Here is a 14,841-nt window from a genome sequence, read left to right as displayed (position 1 = left end):
TGATATGAAGTTTAGTTTGAGAACCTCAGCAATGGCTGACGCTTATTGACTCAAATCACCAAAATGCTACCATGAAGAAATCAAATGCTTCACTTACTGGTGTCATGTCAAATAAAGGCATTCAATCATTTTTGTAGTTTGAATAAAATACCACAATCAAGAACAAAAAACTCTTGATTAGACCTGTAACATTTCCTAGAAAAATTTTATATTAGAAAGCTTTCCCCCATTAAGCAGGCACTGACAAGCATTATTTTAACAAACACTGGACATCTCCAAATTCAACCTTGTTTGAATTTATAGAGCAGAATATTTTTATGACAGATAACAGCACAGGCATTTCACATCTATTTTCCCAAACTCCTGCTTCAAATAGCTTTCTCTCACTTTCCATCATCCTTAAGGGAGAGTGATAACAAAGCTACCCAAACAGTTCAAGCAAAGGAAGCCTTTGGGATTTTCACCCTGTGGAAATATGCAGTACTCAGGGTATAGCAAGCCTTTGGCATCTAACGACTAACTTCAAATAGATCTGGTTTCTCAATATGACTGACTGAAGTCTACCTTAACAGTGAGGATGGAAACTGTTTGACCTGAAGATCAAAGTGTGAGACTGGAGCAGACACCTTTAGCTTTCCTGAGGCATTTACAAATGAAGAAAAATAATGCTTTGAAGTGACAGAAAACTGGACTGGCTGTCAGGGACCAAAAGGAAAAATTGTTAAAAAAAAAAAAAAAAAAAAAAGATAGACAGAGAGCAGGGGTCAAGTTTAAGAGTCAGTTCTCACCCCCTCAAGACGCACCTCTCCCTCCTGACTTCTGTTTTTCAGGTGAGGTTACCTTACAACAAACTCCACCCTCCCTGACTCACTTCCTAAAGCAGTTAAACCAGCCCAACTTTTTCACTGAAACAAATGCTTTTATCACTTCACACCAGGACACTAAATGAGATTCTTCCTAGCCAAATAAACTGTCATACTTAAAAACATTATCTTCTTAAGGAAAGAATAAATAAAAAGACCTGCAAATTTCTATTTTGCCATGAAAATAACAGGCGAAAGCCAAACAACTCAGAGCTCCATTTTCCTGCAGCAACTTTAATTTTATAATCCAAAAGCATTTATTTTACAGTACTCAGTAGAAACATGTTTTAAATACCTGTCCTGCCTTTCATGGCGTCTTGGAACCCTTCTGTGGAGGTGATTAATGCACCAGCAACCTATTTCACTCTCCACTGTCAAACATTTTCTATAAGGAGTACGTACATTTCTTATGAGCTTTAGAGTTGGCAACACGTTTGTTCAAAGCCTTCCAAATAATGACAAATGAGGGTCACTAAACACACTTAAAAACCTTCCAACAGTGCTTGACACATCTTCAGAATGTGCAACACTAGAATATGCTCAAGCAACTACATTTATTCAAATGTAGGAATGAATTCTTTTAAAAATATTATTTTGAGCAGTTTTCATTTTTATACTTAGAAAACGCCAATTGTGACTGATACTAATGGAGAACTGGAAAAAAAAAAAAAAAAGGCTAGTACAGGCAAAAACTGTTCTTCCTCCCCACTGGAATGGTGAGATGAAACCTGGTTGGAGACAAAAAAAAAATTAAGGCAAGATATATTAATATAGCTTTAAAGAAACCTGCGATTTCTTTTGGCTTTGTGAAAGGAGTAAATTCCTTAGTTAAAACTCTTCAGACTTTAGCTTTGCCTCATGAACCTATGGTACAATATCTTATACTTTGTTATTCTGTAAAGATTATTGTACTAGAGAGCCCAAGAAAAATACAAATAAAAAGTAACAACACACACTGTCTCCTAATTTTTAAATAAACAACTTTTGTGGTCAAATATGGGCCACAAACTAAGGAGAGCAAGGAAACCCTCTTTATATAGTTTATTTATTTATTTTTTTTCTTTTCAAACTAATAATTTGGTTCCAAATAAAAACTTTGGAAGGGCTGAAATAATGGCTGGGATAATGCATACACTGCCAAATACACTGTGTGTGAGATCAAAGTTAAGAACACTTCTTACTCAGCATGTGACATAAAGAGACAAAACAAAGACAGGTAGAAAGTACCCCCTATTCTGCCAGGTCCATGTTACTTTCTCAGACGTAAGAGGGTGTTGACAACGTGGGCTTTGACCCTTTGCTGCCAACAGAAGTTCACTGCTCTTCTTCAGCAGAGCAGAATCAATACACTTCCTCATCCTGGGAATCAGAAGGTATGCTCATACACCCTTAGGCTTTGACACTTCTCTGTTTTTAAAAACTTGAAAAACATTGTCATCCAATTTGTCACAGAAATAATTCTATCTTAAAATTTGACAAATAACTCCAGAAGGCAACATGTATCTGGCCCTATCTACTTCCGCCTGGCACCATTATCACGGATAGTATGAATAACTGAATATGAAACACAAAAACACAAATAGTTTGGGTTTTCTTTAAAAATGACATTGTATTAAAAGTCTTAAAATGAAGAGACAGTGACTAAATGAGTGGAATTAAAAGTTACAACTTGTTAGAATTTTCTCCGTACATCACAACAATAAAATTTTGCTCTTTTGCTTTTGGAGGAACATCCTGTAACATATAACCAGAGACACTTTGAAAATAACACACACACAGAGAGAGAGAGAGGCTAAATCCTGAAATTTGAACAAAATGCAGAAAGGGGAAAGAATTCAAGACACGGGCTTAATATTTAAAAAGCTAAAAATCAATGAAGCAATTCATGGAATAACAGGTCCTATTGTCCTGGCTCTTTCAGGAAGATACTTAAAGTGGTTTTGGAGACAGCAGGACAGCAGATTCTGGGATATGGTGGGAATTCACAGGTTGGCACCGGCTGGAACAGCTGAGCTTGAAGGCACTCTGCAGACACAGGGGTGCTGGGGGCCCTGAATCACATTTACAAAGTCTTTGTATTGTGTTTTTAAAAGCTAGTCAGCAAAATCTGTCACTGCCAACCACAAAAAAAAGCTATACTTAAACACACACACACACACATACACACACACAACAGCACACACAAAAATGTGCAGATCTGTAACATTTTTTTCACAGCTGATTTAAAAAAAAAATACTACCATTCTCCCCCAGACTCCCCTTTGATACAGTAGGTAATCAAAATAGATTTTTTTTTTTCCCACAAATATCAGCAGACACTTCCTGGCACCCCACACTGTATTGGCATCAGTGTTAACAGTCCCAGTTCACATGTGCAATACTTCAGATTGGATACACTGTAACAAGAACCCAACTTTGCATAGACATCCTCAGAATCGTAATCAGTCCCTGGGTTGCCCTTCCAAGCTGGCAGAAAAGGAACCCCCGGTCTTAATTTCCAAATAATCCTGGAAAACAAGGGAAAAAAAAAAAAGAAACAAGTTTCTTCCCCTCCTCTGGCTCCTTCATATGGTTTTCTTGGACCTCTTTCCTGGTATTTAGAACTTGGAACTATTAACAGTTGTTTGAGGGGAACCCTCCCCCACTGCCTCCTCCTTCCTCTCCACTTCCTCCACCTCCCCACCCCCATTTTTTTTTTTTTTTTCAGGCTTGAAACTTTTGCTTGCCGGTGTCAAGCAGCCAATACAGCGCCTTAATGGCTACTTAAACGGGGAAATATGCATGAACCGAAATCAATGAGGAACGTACACGCTGTATAGAGCCACATTTCCATCAGGGTCTCGGATGGTCAGCAACGAACACCCCCTCGGACCCCGGCTGAAGGCTGGGATGCTGGCCACACAAGTCAGCCAGGTTGCTCGGACATCCCGGCCAATACAAAGTCGTCTCCAATCTCAAAGCAAGAAGACAATCACATTAAGAGAATCGGGTGCGTTTGGCTTTGTGCACAGAGCGTGGCCAGCGCCCGGCTGCCGCCGGCGCCTCACAGGATCACGCAGGCCGAGCAGCAGCCCTCGTCGCCGTTGGGCTGTGCCGCGTAGTTCATCTGCCTCACGATCTCTGCGAACAGCTCATCCACTGAGGCTTTGTTTTTGGCCGATGTCTCCATGAAGGGGCAGTTCCACTCCTCGGCTAGGGCCTTGCCCTCGCCGTAGGAGACCTCACGCTCGCCCTCCAAGTCCACCTTGTTGCCCACCAGGATCATCGGTACGCGCTCGTACCGCTTCACTCGGATGATCTGGTCCCGCATGGGCTTGATGTCCTGGAAGCTCTGCTGGTTGACCAGGCTGTAGACGAGGATGAAGCCCTGGCCATTCTTGATGTACAGGTCCCGCATGGACGCGAACTGCTCGGTGCCCGCGGTGTCCAGAATCTCCAGCACCGACGGCGACGAGTCTACCTCGATCTCCTTGCGGTAAAAGTCCTCGATGGTCGGGTCGTACTTCTCGATGAAGGAACCTGTCACGAACTGCACGGTGAGCGCGGACTTGCCCACGCCGCCCGAGCCCAGCACCACCACTTTGTACTCTCTCATGGCTCCGTCGGCGCCCTCGTCGCGCTGGCAGCGGCCCCGTCGGGGCTGTGCGCCGGGGGAGGCTGGGATGGACGGGTGGACTTCTCCCCTTCCTCAACTCCTCAGGAACAACGCCGGCGACAGTGGCCCAGGCGCACGGGCTCACCAAAGGGCTAGCAGAGGCCCCCGCCCGGCCGACCGGCGGCGGGAGCGCGTCCCGGAGGCGCGGGTCCCGGGCCCCGCAGCAGCCCTGGTGGAGGACCCTGAGGACAATGCGCGCAGCCGGAGCGAGACAACGGCTGGAGCTCCTCGCCACGGCAGCCTGGGGGGGCCGGGAGGCGGCGGCGGCTGCTTGCAGAGGCGGCTGCTAATTGCGCGTCCGGCCGGGACACGCGTGGCATGAGTCCCCGCAGAACGTGCGCCCAGCTCCGCGGCCCATCACTCTCCCTCTCTCTCTCCCGCAGCCTCCGCTGGGCGAGGGCTTCCTACTCGCCGCGCGCAGCCCGGCCCTCCGCCCAGCCGAGCATGCCCAGTGCGCCGCCCGCGGAGCCCCGCCCGAGTCCCGCTCCTGCTTTTCCGCAGCGCCGGGAGGAGGCGTGGCGGAGGGTGTGGCCAGCGGGGAGGGGGCGGGGAGGGGCGGGGCGGCGCGAATCTTGGAACGGGATGGTCCTGTAGGTGGAAAGCTCCAAACCGAAGCTACCCACTTCGTGCCTCTGAGGGCCCCCTGTGGGCGCATCCGGGGCAGCAGCTGACTGTGACCTTCCCGTCGGTTTGCGCTGTTAGAAGAGGATAGACACCTGTCCCCGAGCCCGGACCGGTGGGCGCAGCTCAGGGCCGTACACCTGCAGGGCATTTTCCAGGCCGGGGAAGGTAGCAGAGCTGCGTGCCCCTCGCTTGGCATGGTGTCCCCGCGCCACTTCCCGCCTAAGAACTCGGCCTGAGTCCCCGTAGGGACTGGTACCCACTACGGGGAATTAGTGGGGCGCCGCAGCCTTCGGGGCAGGCTTCGCCGGGTCGTCCGACCTCCCCATTGGCTGGAGGCAAAACCTGGCTAGTGGATCCAGCCCCACGGAAGGCCCCCCCAGCTCCCGCACCTAGTCAGGGCATGCTCAGTCTGGTAAGCAGGTTTTGGGGCTTGCAAGTAGGAAGGTTTCGCACCGCACACCCACACGCCAGCTCGAATTACCTCTCCCAGACTCCCAACTCATTGGCCCCAGGACGCGAGTCTCACACCCCCAAATGTGTTCCCATTGGCTGTTGCCGAGGTTTTGTCACTTTAGACAGCTTCATTGGCTGGAAAGTCGCCTCCGCTCAGGATTGGTTATTTATAGAGATCGAGTGGAGAGGCGGAGGCCCAGCTGTTCCTTCTGCACTGCTCCCCGCCCCCTTCCACCCACTGCCGGGGCCTGTGGCTCTGAAGCTGAGAAGGGAAAAGAAGGAATTTAGGCGGAGTGCTTCAAACTAAATATAGTCCTTTGTTGGTGTTCTGGAGGTAGCCTGTCTTCTTAAAGCCCAGTCACGACCGTCCCTTAAAGGGAACAGTTAGGGCTCATTGCTGCTCCCCACCGTCTGCAAAAACCCTAAAGTTTCTAACGATCTTTGCAGGGAGAGGGCTGAATGAGCCATGAGCTACCAGGAACTCTTGGCAGCGGATGAGGTGGGGCTGCCCAGGCTCGCCTCTTCCCAAGCTCTGCTTAGTGGGGCGGGCAGTCGCAGGACTTGGCTCCGCTCCGCTCAGTTGCACTGGGATGCGAGGTGACGCCTGGACTTGTCCGGAATCTTTCTAGTTCCTTGCTTAGAGAGACGTCGAGACCTGTTAGCGCACTGCCCTGACAGCGGGAGCCTGGGGGTGCAGAGGGGTGGAGATGGGGTTTGTGTCAAGTAAACCAGCGCTCAGTGGCCAGCCTTCCTATCTGCTGCCACTATCCTCTGCTTTAATCGTCCTCACTGCGGGGAGAACCGGGTGGTGTGTAGATAGTTGCTTTTGGTTCCAAGTCAGGGCAGTTTGCAAGTGAACCTGCTCCAGACTCCCGGCTGCAGGCGCTAAGTGGGTGTCCGCATGGGTCAAGTTCCAGCCAGCAGAGTCAGGCAGGACCTCAGTATAACCCTGTATCTCGGTGAGGTGCTGGTGCTCGCTCTGCCTTGGCTCTGCCATTTAGCGGAGAAAGGGTTTTCATGGTCGACTACCGACTGCTTCGATATAATTATGCTTATATAATTCCTCAGAGAATTATCACTGAAACAAACTTTAATACAGCTGGGTAGGAACCTGCCAACATTCTGCCAGTGTTTGATGTCTGCCAAGTATTTTGCATGCATTATCTCAATTACCCCTCGCAACAATAATTGCTTTTACGCCCATTTTAAAGATGAAGAAACTAAGGCTCCCAGGCGTTCAGTAGCTTGGCTAAGAGTGGCAAAGCCAGGATTACAACCTAGGCGTATTTGATTGTAGAGCAGTCAAAGCGCTAGCAGGACTTTCCCACAAGATAACCCCCAGCTTTTCTTCTCAAGGGGAGTTTAGTGACAATGAAATCAGATGAACTTCTAAGGCAAAGTAGGAGGAGCCTCTATGTGACCAGGCTTTGCTTTCCCTTCTAGACTTCTGCTCCAATGGATTGGGACTCTGAAGTACCTTCCGGTGTGATGCCAAACCCATCTCCAGGATATTCTGAGGACTCCTAACTCACCCATATCCACAAAGAATTATTCTTTATTGGGCTGTGCACTTTATTACGGTGCTGTGAGCTCTCTTGAATGCTAGGAGACGGGACAGTTGGGGTCCCCGGTGTTCTGATTCTTCTAGCCTAGCCCTTGAGGGAATCCAAGAATTCTCAGCACCTGGCCATACAGGATCTGGTAAAGATGTATTTGTTCAAGTGTGAAGACCAGTCTCATTTAACCAGTTTATTTATATTGGTTGATAACGTAAATATTGTTAATGCTATTTAATCTAAGTATGTGTGATGTCTGTTATTGGTTGTTGACTTGACTACATCTGGAATCAGCTACCATCCAGAAATGGAGGGCACAAGTGTGGAAGAATTTTTGCTTTGTTTGAAGTGGGTGAATCTACTTCTGGTCCAGACCTTTGAGGTAGGAAGACACTCACTTCCAGAGCAGGAAGACACACCTCTAATCTGGACCACACTTTATGCCAGAAGTTTATATAAGGACACAGAAACAGGAAGCTTTTGCTCTTTATCTACTTGCTCCTGCATTACTGTCATGTCCATTCTTTAACTGACATTGGAGCCTACTGCTTTGGGATTCCAGGATATACTGAAGGCTAGATGAGACACCTAGCACTGAGTCCACACTGAGCAACTACTGGACTCTGGAAATTTCTATTCCTAGCCAGCCATTTTGGGATTAGCTGGACTGCAGCCTCTAAGCAATTCCCATATGTCCCCTTTAAATACATACATAGGTAGATTATAGAGAGAGAAAGAGAGATATTCATTCTGTAAGCTCTGTTACTCTAGAGAACCCTGACTGATACAGCAGGCTTCTCTGCCCACAAAGGTGTGGTTTTAGTAACCTGAAAGAAAACGCTTCCAGCTTATATGCCTAGTGTATAACTTCAAGCACCCAGCCTCACTCAGTTACTACCTGGGGCCTTAGGCAAGTCCGTTGGTCTTCCTAAGCTTAGTTTGCCTGTCTATGAACTAGTGGTAATGAAATTGGCCCCACCCACAGGGCTGTACACGTACCTTGAAGAGAATCTGAACAGCAGAGCTGAGCAGAGTGCCAGCGCTCTTGCCCTGGCTGCCTTCTGCAGCAGTTTGATGCATTCCACACAGTCAATAATGAAAAGGCAGTGGATAGTAAACCTGGCTGAAGCTGCTGCCCACCAGACATTTATCAGTTACTACCCTGTTCGAAGCAACCGGACAGCCCCGTCGAAAAGGGATACCCAGTAACACGGATGGTGTTACTGAAGCTTGACAGCTTTTTCAGTAACAGAAAAATGCTACAGCTTGACGGCTATTTTTCATTTTTCCGTAGCATTTTTTTAATCACATCCCAATTGTTTCGCACAGATAAGATATACATGGGGTATTGTGATACAATATGAAGTCAAGGATTAAAAAAAAAAATTAGGAGGGCGGGATGCTAAAGATTGAACACAACTTGTGTTCCCATGGTAGTTATGTGGTGCACCGTGGAACTACGTACCTAACAATGTGTGTGTGTGTATATGTATGTATATACATGCACATATGCTTTCACATACATGTCTAGACAGACAAGGTATTGCTCCTTTTCCTAGGCTGGTTTTGAACTTGATCTGGTAGCTCCCACCTCAACCTCCTGGGTAGCTAGGGTAACAGGCCTGGGTTGCTCAGCTTGGCTTACAAGGTACACATTTTAAAGGTGATCACTTCCTCTTGTAAGTTTTGTTTTGATTTTGCATGAGTCATTATCTGCTCCATGTATAATTGCTTACGGAACTATGTCCGATTACCTGAAGCATCATGTGAATTGTTAGAGGGCGGCACCCACATCTGCTTTATTTTTAGAGCCTTCATGGGATTTATTGTCATAAGAGATCCTCAATAAATATGCACTGGATGTGTAAGTTACTGGTTTTCTGAGCCCTCTCTGTGGTAAAATATTATGGCAAATCTTGATAAGCCACAACACCTTCTTGATCCAAAGAAATCTATATCCTAATGTGTAAGCCTGTGAGTCTTGAAGATGCTGGCATGAGAATCAAGAACCCACACTGTCTTGATTAGCCACAGTAAAACAATGCTGCCCAAGGCATGACATTCAGGCTCCAAAGAGCAAACACCTTTGAAGAAGACATTATGTTCTGACAATATTAGAAGGCATTGTTGTTGTTTTGTTGTTGTTGTTATTTTGAAAACAGTGTGAAGGAAACCAGATTAGGGCAGCTTAACCTTTGATATGCTGGTATAACAGAAGCCCATCCTTGACCTAACCCACTCAAAGAGCAGTTGCTAAGTACTTTATGGAATGTGGTTCTGGGCCTGCAAGGATAGCATGAATGTTACAGGGTAGATCTTTAGAGAGAGAGAGAGCTATTCGTTCTATAAGTTCTGTTACTCTAGAGAACCCTGACAAATACAGTAGGCCTCTCTGCCCACAGCGCTGTGGCTGTAGCCTCCTGCCTCTATGCCTAGTGTCTAATTTCAAGCACCTCAAAGAGAAAACTGTGCAGTTGCACAGCCCATTCATACAAAGGAGCTGATTCCATGATGTTCACAGATTTCCCAGAGCTAACTGCAGGTAAGTGAGTCATTCTCGATAAATTCTCCTCGTTTTCAAAATGCTTAGAGTTGGTAGTGACTGTATCATAATTTTAAAGTGGAAGATTAATGACTTTACAGAGTTCTCTAAAGATATATGTCAAATAACTGAATTTATGAAAATAGAACCGCCTAGCTGGTTTAGGGTTTTATTAAAGATACTTTAAAAATAACCAACAATAAGGTCATCTGAAAATATTTTCTAACTTGGGCAGTCATGGCTTCATACTGTTTGTGTAACCCTTAGGATTGCCAACACATTTCATGTTGCCTCATCTTGTAAGAACAAATTCTTGACCAGTCTTGATGAGATCTCGAAACTCTGTTATCTTAAGACCATCAGGAACATCTTAGACTTATAACTAAGGTGAGTCAGAGTCCTGCTCAGTTTTATTACTGCAGTGAACATGCCTGTCTGGGTCACTTGTGCTCTGATCTCTTTTTGATTATTTCAATTATTCTCCAAAATAATGTGCATGGAAAAAATTTTAAATGAAACAACCTCTGACAATCATTCAAGCTCTACCAAATCTATAAATATATATGTATTAGGGAGAATCAAATCAGCTGTTATCTCATTTGTCTCTTTTTATCATTTTGGCATTGCATAGTAAGCTCAACAAATAATACTTGTTAATATCGAGAATAAAATCCACTCATCTCAATAAACAAGTTGTCTTGCGCTGAGATGTCCCTAGAGACTAGGCTAATTCAACACAATGACCCTGTAGGTTTGCAACAATCCCATCATATGCCTGTTTTGAATGGCTTGGCATATGTTAATTCTTTTAGCCAATTTCAGAAAACAAGGTCAAAGTCCTTTCTCCTAAAGGTAAATGTACTGACCTTTTCTCTCACTTCTCAGGTTCACCAGAGACCCTCATCTCTGGGCCAGACCTGTGTTCCTCCTCAAGCACAATTTCCTGTGATGGTGATGAAGGCACAAAGTAAGCTTGAGGAAGAAAGGTTTTAGAGAGATTTAGTTGATCTAGGTTTTCTTGGTTGAAAGAGCCATCTCAAACCCCCGTCTGTTTAAGATTCCTCTCCTCAGAATGTTCTGTTCCAGAGAACCAAATATAGAAATAGGAGAAATTGCTTAGCTCTATTACAAAGAATTTTCCTCCCTTTCTTTTTCCTCACAAACCACTACATGAAAGGAACCCCCCCCTCCCCCTGCAGGGATGAGAGCACACCACTTCCCCTGACACTATTGAAGCCTATCAGCCCTCCACAGCAGTGGCTCCAGCAAGTCTTTCAGCCTGTGGTTCTGAGGCAGACAATGAGGGCCTGTGCTAAGGAAAGGAAGTTTCACTTGTAAATTATCACCAGCAATGGGGTCTGCTTTAAAGAATCTGCCTAATGGGGACTCTGTTTTCCTACGAATTACATAATTTTCTAATCATGAAGTTGTATAAAAGATCTGTGAGCCATAGCTTAGGAAGTCTGTACTTGAAAGCAGAGAATGGTCTGGTAGCTGTTGTTTTCAGGTCTGTTAGTGATGCTTATAAGAAAATATATTTATAGCCTTATGTACCAAAAGAACACTGTTATTTTAGTCAATATTTCTAATAAGGTCATATGACTACAAAATATGTTTTTAAAGTACCTTTCTGTTAAGAGATGTCTATCCCTAAAAATCTTATTATTGTATAGAAACAATTTTATGGAATGAAAAGGGAGTAACCCTGAAAAACTGAGCAAATATCTGTGGGGTTTGTGCAAGCTGCATATTCTAAGTGAACGCTTCAAACATTTTCTGTAAAGGGCTAGATCATAAATATATCAGGTTTTGCAGGCCATACCATCTCTTTACTACTTCTAAGTTTCATCTAGCATACAAGCCTCTTTAGACAGTATGCAAATAAATGGTCATGGTGGACCGCCAATAATACTTCCTTTGTGAAAACAGGTGGTGGACTGCATTTGGCTCGCAAGCCCAGGATTTCTCGATTTCTAAACCATGAATTGAAGGGAGTGGGAGAAAAACCCTTATTTGTTGCCAGACTGACTTTAAATAAAAACGAACTCTTAGCCTGTCAATAGATGTAGTAACACTTTTGGCTATAGTCAATGAGAAAATGCCAGTCAAATAGTAAGTATATATCAACAGATGGAACTCAATTTATATAATTTATAAATGCTCATATTGCTATTCTTATACAAATGCCAAAGGCATTAGCCAGGCCTTATTAGTTTTTTTTACCCCTTTCACGTTTATTTTTAATTGTTAATTACAGATTATGTTTGCCGTGTAATATATATGTATATGTATCTTATATATAATACATATATATTAAATGTCATATACATACCTTACTGTCATTTATATATGTATACCTTAAAAATAATGTCTTTATTTTGTGATTAGCTCTTGATTTTAAATGGCTTTTAAATTACAAATTTTAAGAAATATTCCCTTTCTGAATTTGACTTTTTCCTAATGGATTTCCTTTGTGGACTTTATGCCACAGGTTGGAAGCCACCTCTCATTTTTATAAACTGGTGTTTTATGTGTTGCCTTGCTATTCAAATGCAGATGAAAGTTGGTGAAATGGAAACCTGAGTAATAGAATGTCCATGGAACAACAGCTTCTGAGATGGAGAGAGGAATCAACAAAGGGGGATCACAGGAGAAAGCTTCCTTCCTATGGAATGAGAGGGAAAAGCCTAGTGACCGGAAGATGAGTTGAAAACCCCAAAAGCTGCAGCACTGCAAACAACCACAGCTCCGGTAAAAATGGCGGTGCACCCTATGGAAAGGGACGCAGCCAGGTGCGGGTGCGGAGTCCCAGAAGAAACAAAGCTGCTTGCCGCACAGTCTGCTGCACATGGTGCAAAGACGCTCCGTTACAAAATTTGAGCGCACGGATTTATGAAGGTGCCAATTCCCTGTCTCCGAAATTTTAGATGTTGCTAATTCCTTTCAGGTAAGTCAGATCAAAAATCAACTGAAATTTCTGGAGGTTTGTTTGCAACACGAACAAACACGTAAGTATACAATAAACTTCACATCTCCTATGTGTCTGCACCCTTAGCGGAAGTTCATTCGTAGGCCTGTAATCAAAGTCCCAACACAAACAGAAAATTAAATGAGTTCAAGAAAGTTGTCACGATGTGATCTTTTGATTTCTCTTTCTATCGAATGAATGCTAAATTTCAATGAAGTCTGACTAAACTTTCAGTCATTTTTGGTAGCATTTTTTGTTATTGTCTACAAAGTGTTAATGCTATCTGAGGTGTTGTCACAGTAAGAAAAACATTTGTATACTCTTTCGCTATGTAAGTAGTGTATCCTTGTCATAAAAATGTTCAAGGTACTTAAAAAGTGGAAAAAATAAAACAAATCGCTTAAAATATTCCTTAATATTTTGGTTGATAGTTTATTGTTTTTGTAGATTTATTCTGTACAAGGTTAGGTCGCTCATGACTGCCTTAACTTAAAGCTCAATTTAGACTCTAACTATTCTACAAAAAAGGATTAATTTAAGAGCCCTAACTACCAGCTTGGTGAGTACTTTCCTTCTTACTTAATTATGTCTTCATGGGAACTTCTTATCTATTTTTCCATTGTTATGAGAATCAAAAATTGCCCAGAAGTTGCCTAATTGACAAAGTCCTTGGCCCAGCCTGTTTGAAATTGTTAACTGCCTGCACATTCAAGTTCATGACCTTTGGGCAGCTGAACATGGCTGCCCATTTGTATAGTCAGCTAGTTGTCAAGAGCTTTAGGTGAATTCTTCCCAATGGTCCTGTCGCTCTCCAGACGTGATGTCCCTCTTTGGGGTTAACTGTGCTCTTTGATATGTCAGCACCATTCAAAGCGCTGGTCATGACTTCTGCATTACCCACACATTTCTGCTCTCTTTGTCAGAATGCACCCAGGCTTCTGTCTGTTTTCTCTAAGAGGCTTAAAAGAAATCTGCCGCTCACTTTCCCCAAGTTGTGTCCCAGTATATCTGGGACAGGTCTTATTCTCAACTCTGCAAGTTATAGGAAAAACAGGGTTATTTTTGCTGATAGGATTTCAGACCAGTATTTTTTTCCTTAAAGTGTTCTTAGAGCTTCTATGTTGTATTCCACAGCTTCACTCCAAACTTGCTTGTGAACAGCAGCACCTTTTGCCTTCTGCAGGCCTTCTTCGTGTTAAACAATGCAAATAGACACAGACAGAAGCACCTCTGCTCCGGGGCAAGATTATTGTATGAGGTTCAGAGTTTTTACTGAACATTCAAAAATTTCCCTTCCTATAGAAACATTATAGTTTAAGTATGGAAAATGTTTCTGATGTTTCCTGACCACCATTCTTTTGCATGTAAGTAGCAATTTATATAGTTTTGGGTTGTATTGCTTCTGAATGCTTGATTTTCAAAACTGCTATCTGAGTTGCTGAATTGAGTTTCATAAAATATTGTTAAATGAATTTTGGCTTGGGATTAGCATGGAAGTTCCAGCAACTTAACTAAACATATTTCTGCCATTTTGTAAGATGTATTTTTTTTAAAACTGTGTTCTCAGCATTGATGATCATAAAATAAATATGAATCAACTCAATAAAACATTGAAGACATTCTGTGTCCTGCAGGATCAAACGTTCTGCCAAGATTTAATTCTTTATGTAAAAAATAAACCCAGCACATTCATCTTATTAGTATGGAAATTTTCTTTCATCCTGAACAAATGGTAAATTATATGTATAGCAAAACTATTTTAAGATAAATTTATGTTTTGATTATCAGTAAATGTTTGATTTGCATATCCATTTTATATTCCTTATATATCCCAAATTGCATAGAAATTTCCCAGACAAAACAGGTTTGAAAATGTAGCAAAGTTTAAGAAGCCCTGCACAGTTCTATAAAGGTCCAAGTCACCTTTGGGAGAACGTGACTCAGGCTTAGAAGAGCGATCAAAGGACAGCAGAAACCTTCAAAGGGAGATGTCAGTTAAATGCAGGGTTTATTTCAGAGAAAATATCTTGAAATTGCCACAGTTCCCACAGGGAGAAGAAATCAATGACTTTGGAGGGACAAGCTTCCAAGATACCAGAGGTGCTGAGGATATGGATTCCCAAACACCTGGGAATATATATATATATATATATATATATATATATATATATATATATATA

At 43.4% G+C, this 14,841-nt stretch overlaps 1 protein-coding gene across 1 annotated transcript; it reads right to left on the bottom strand.

The window, feature by feature from the left end:
• Window positions 1-2,446: 2,446 nt before the first annotated feature.
• Rap2b (RAP2B, member of RAS oncogene family) lies at window positions 2,447-4,946 on the bottom strand. Its single transcript, XM_055596883.1, has one exon. The coding sequence runs from the start codon at window positions 4,456-4,458 to the stop codon at window positions 3,907-3,909; it is 552 nt and encodes a 183-aa protein (XP_055452858.1). The 5' UTR covers window positions 4,459-4,946; the 3' UTR covers window positions 2,447-3,906.
• Window positions 4,947-14,841: the final 9,895 nt, after the last annotated feature.

This window comes from Psammomys obesus, unplaced genomic scaffold (assembly GCF_907164565.1).
Source record: "Psammomys obesus unplaced genomic scaffold, mPsaObe1.curated_primary_1811, whole genome shotgun sequence".
Taxonomy (NCBI): domain Eukaryota; kingdom Metazoa; phylum Chordata; class Mammalia; order Rodentia; family Muridae; genus Psammomys; species Psammomys obesus.
The sequence above is the reverse complement of the archived record's forward strand: the minus strand, read 5'-3'. Positions and strand labels throughout refer to the sequence as shown.

Bases quoted from the DNA above. Each gene is read 5' to 3' on its own strand.
- Rap2b (XM_055596883.1), bottom strand. From the start codon at position 4,458: ATGAGAGAGTACAAAGTGGTGGTGCTGGGCTCGGGCGGCGTGGGCAAG.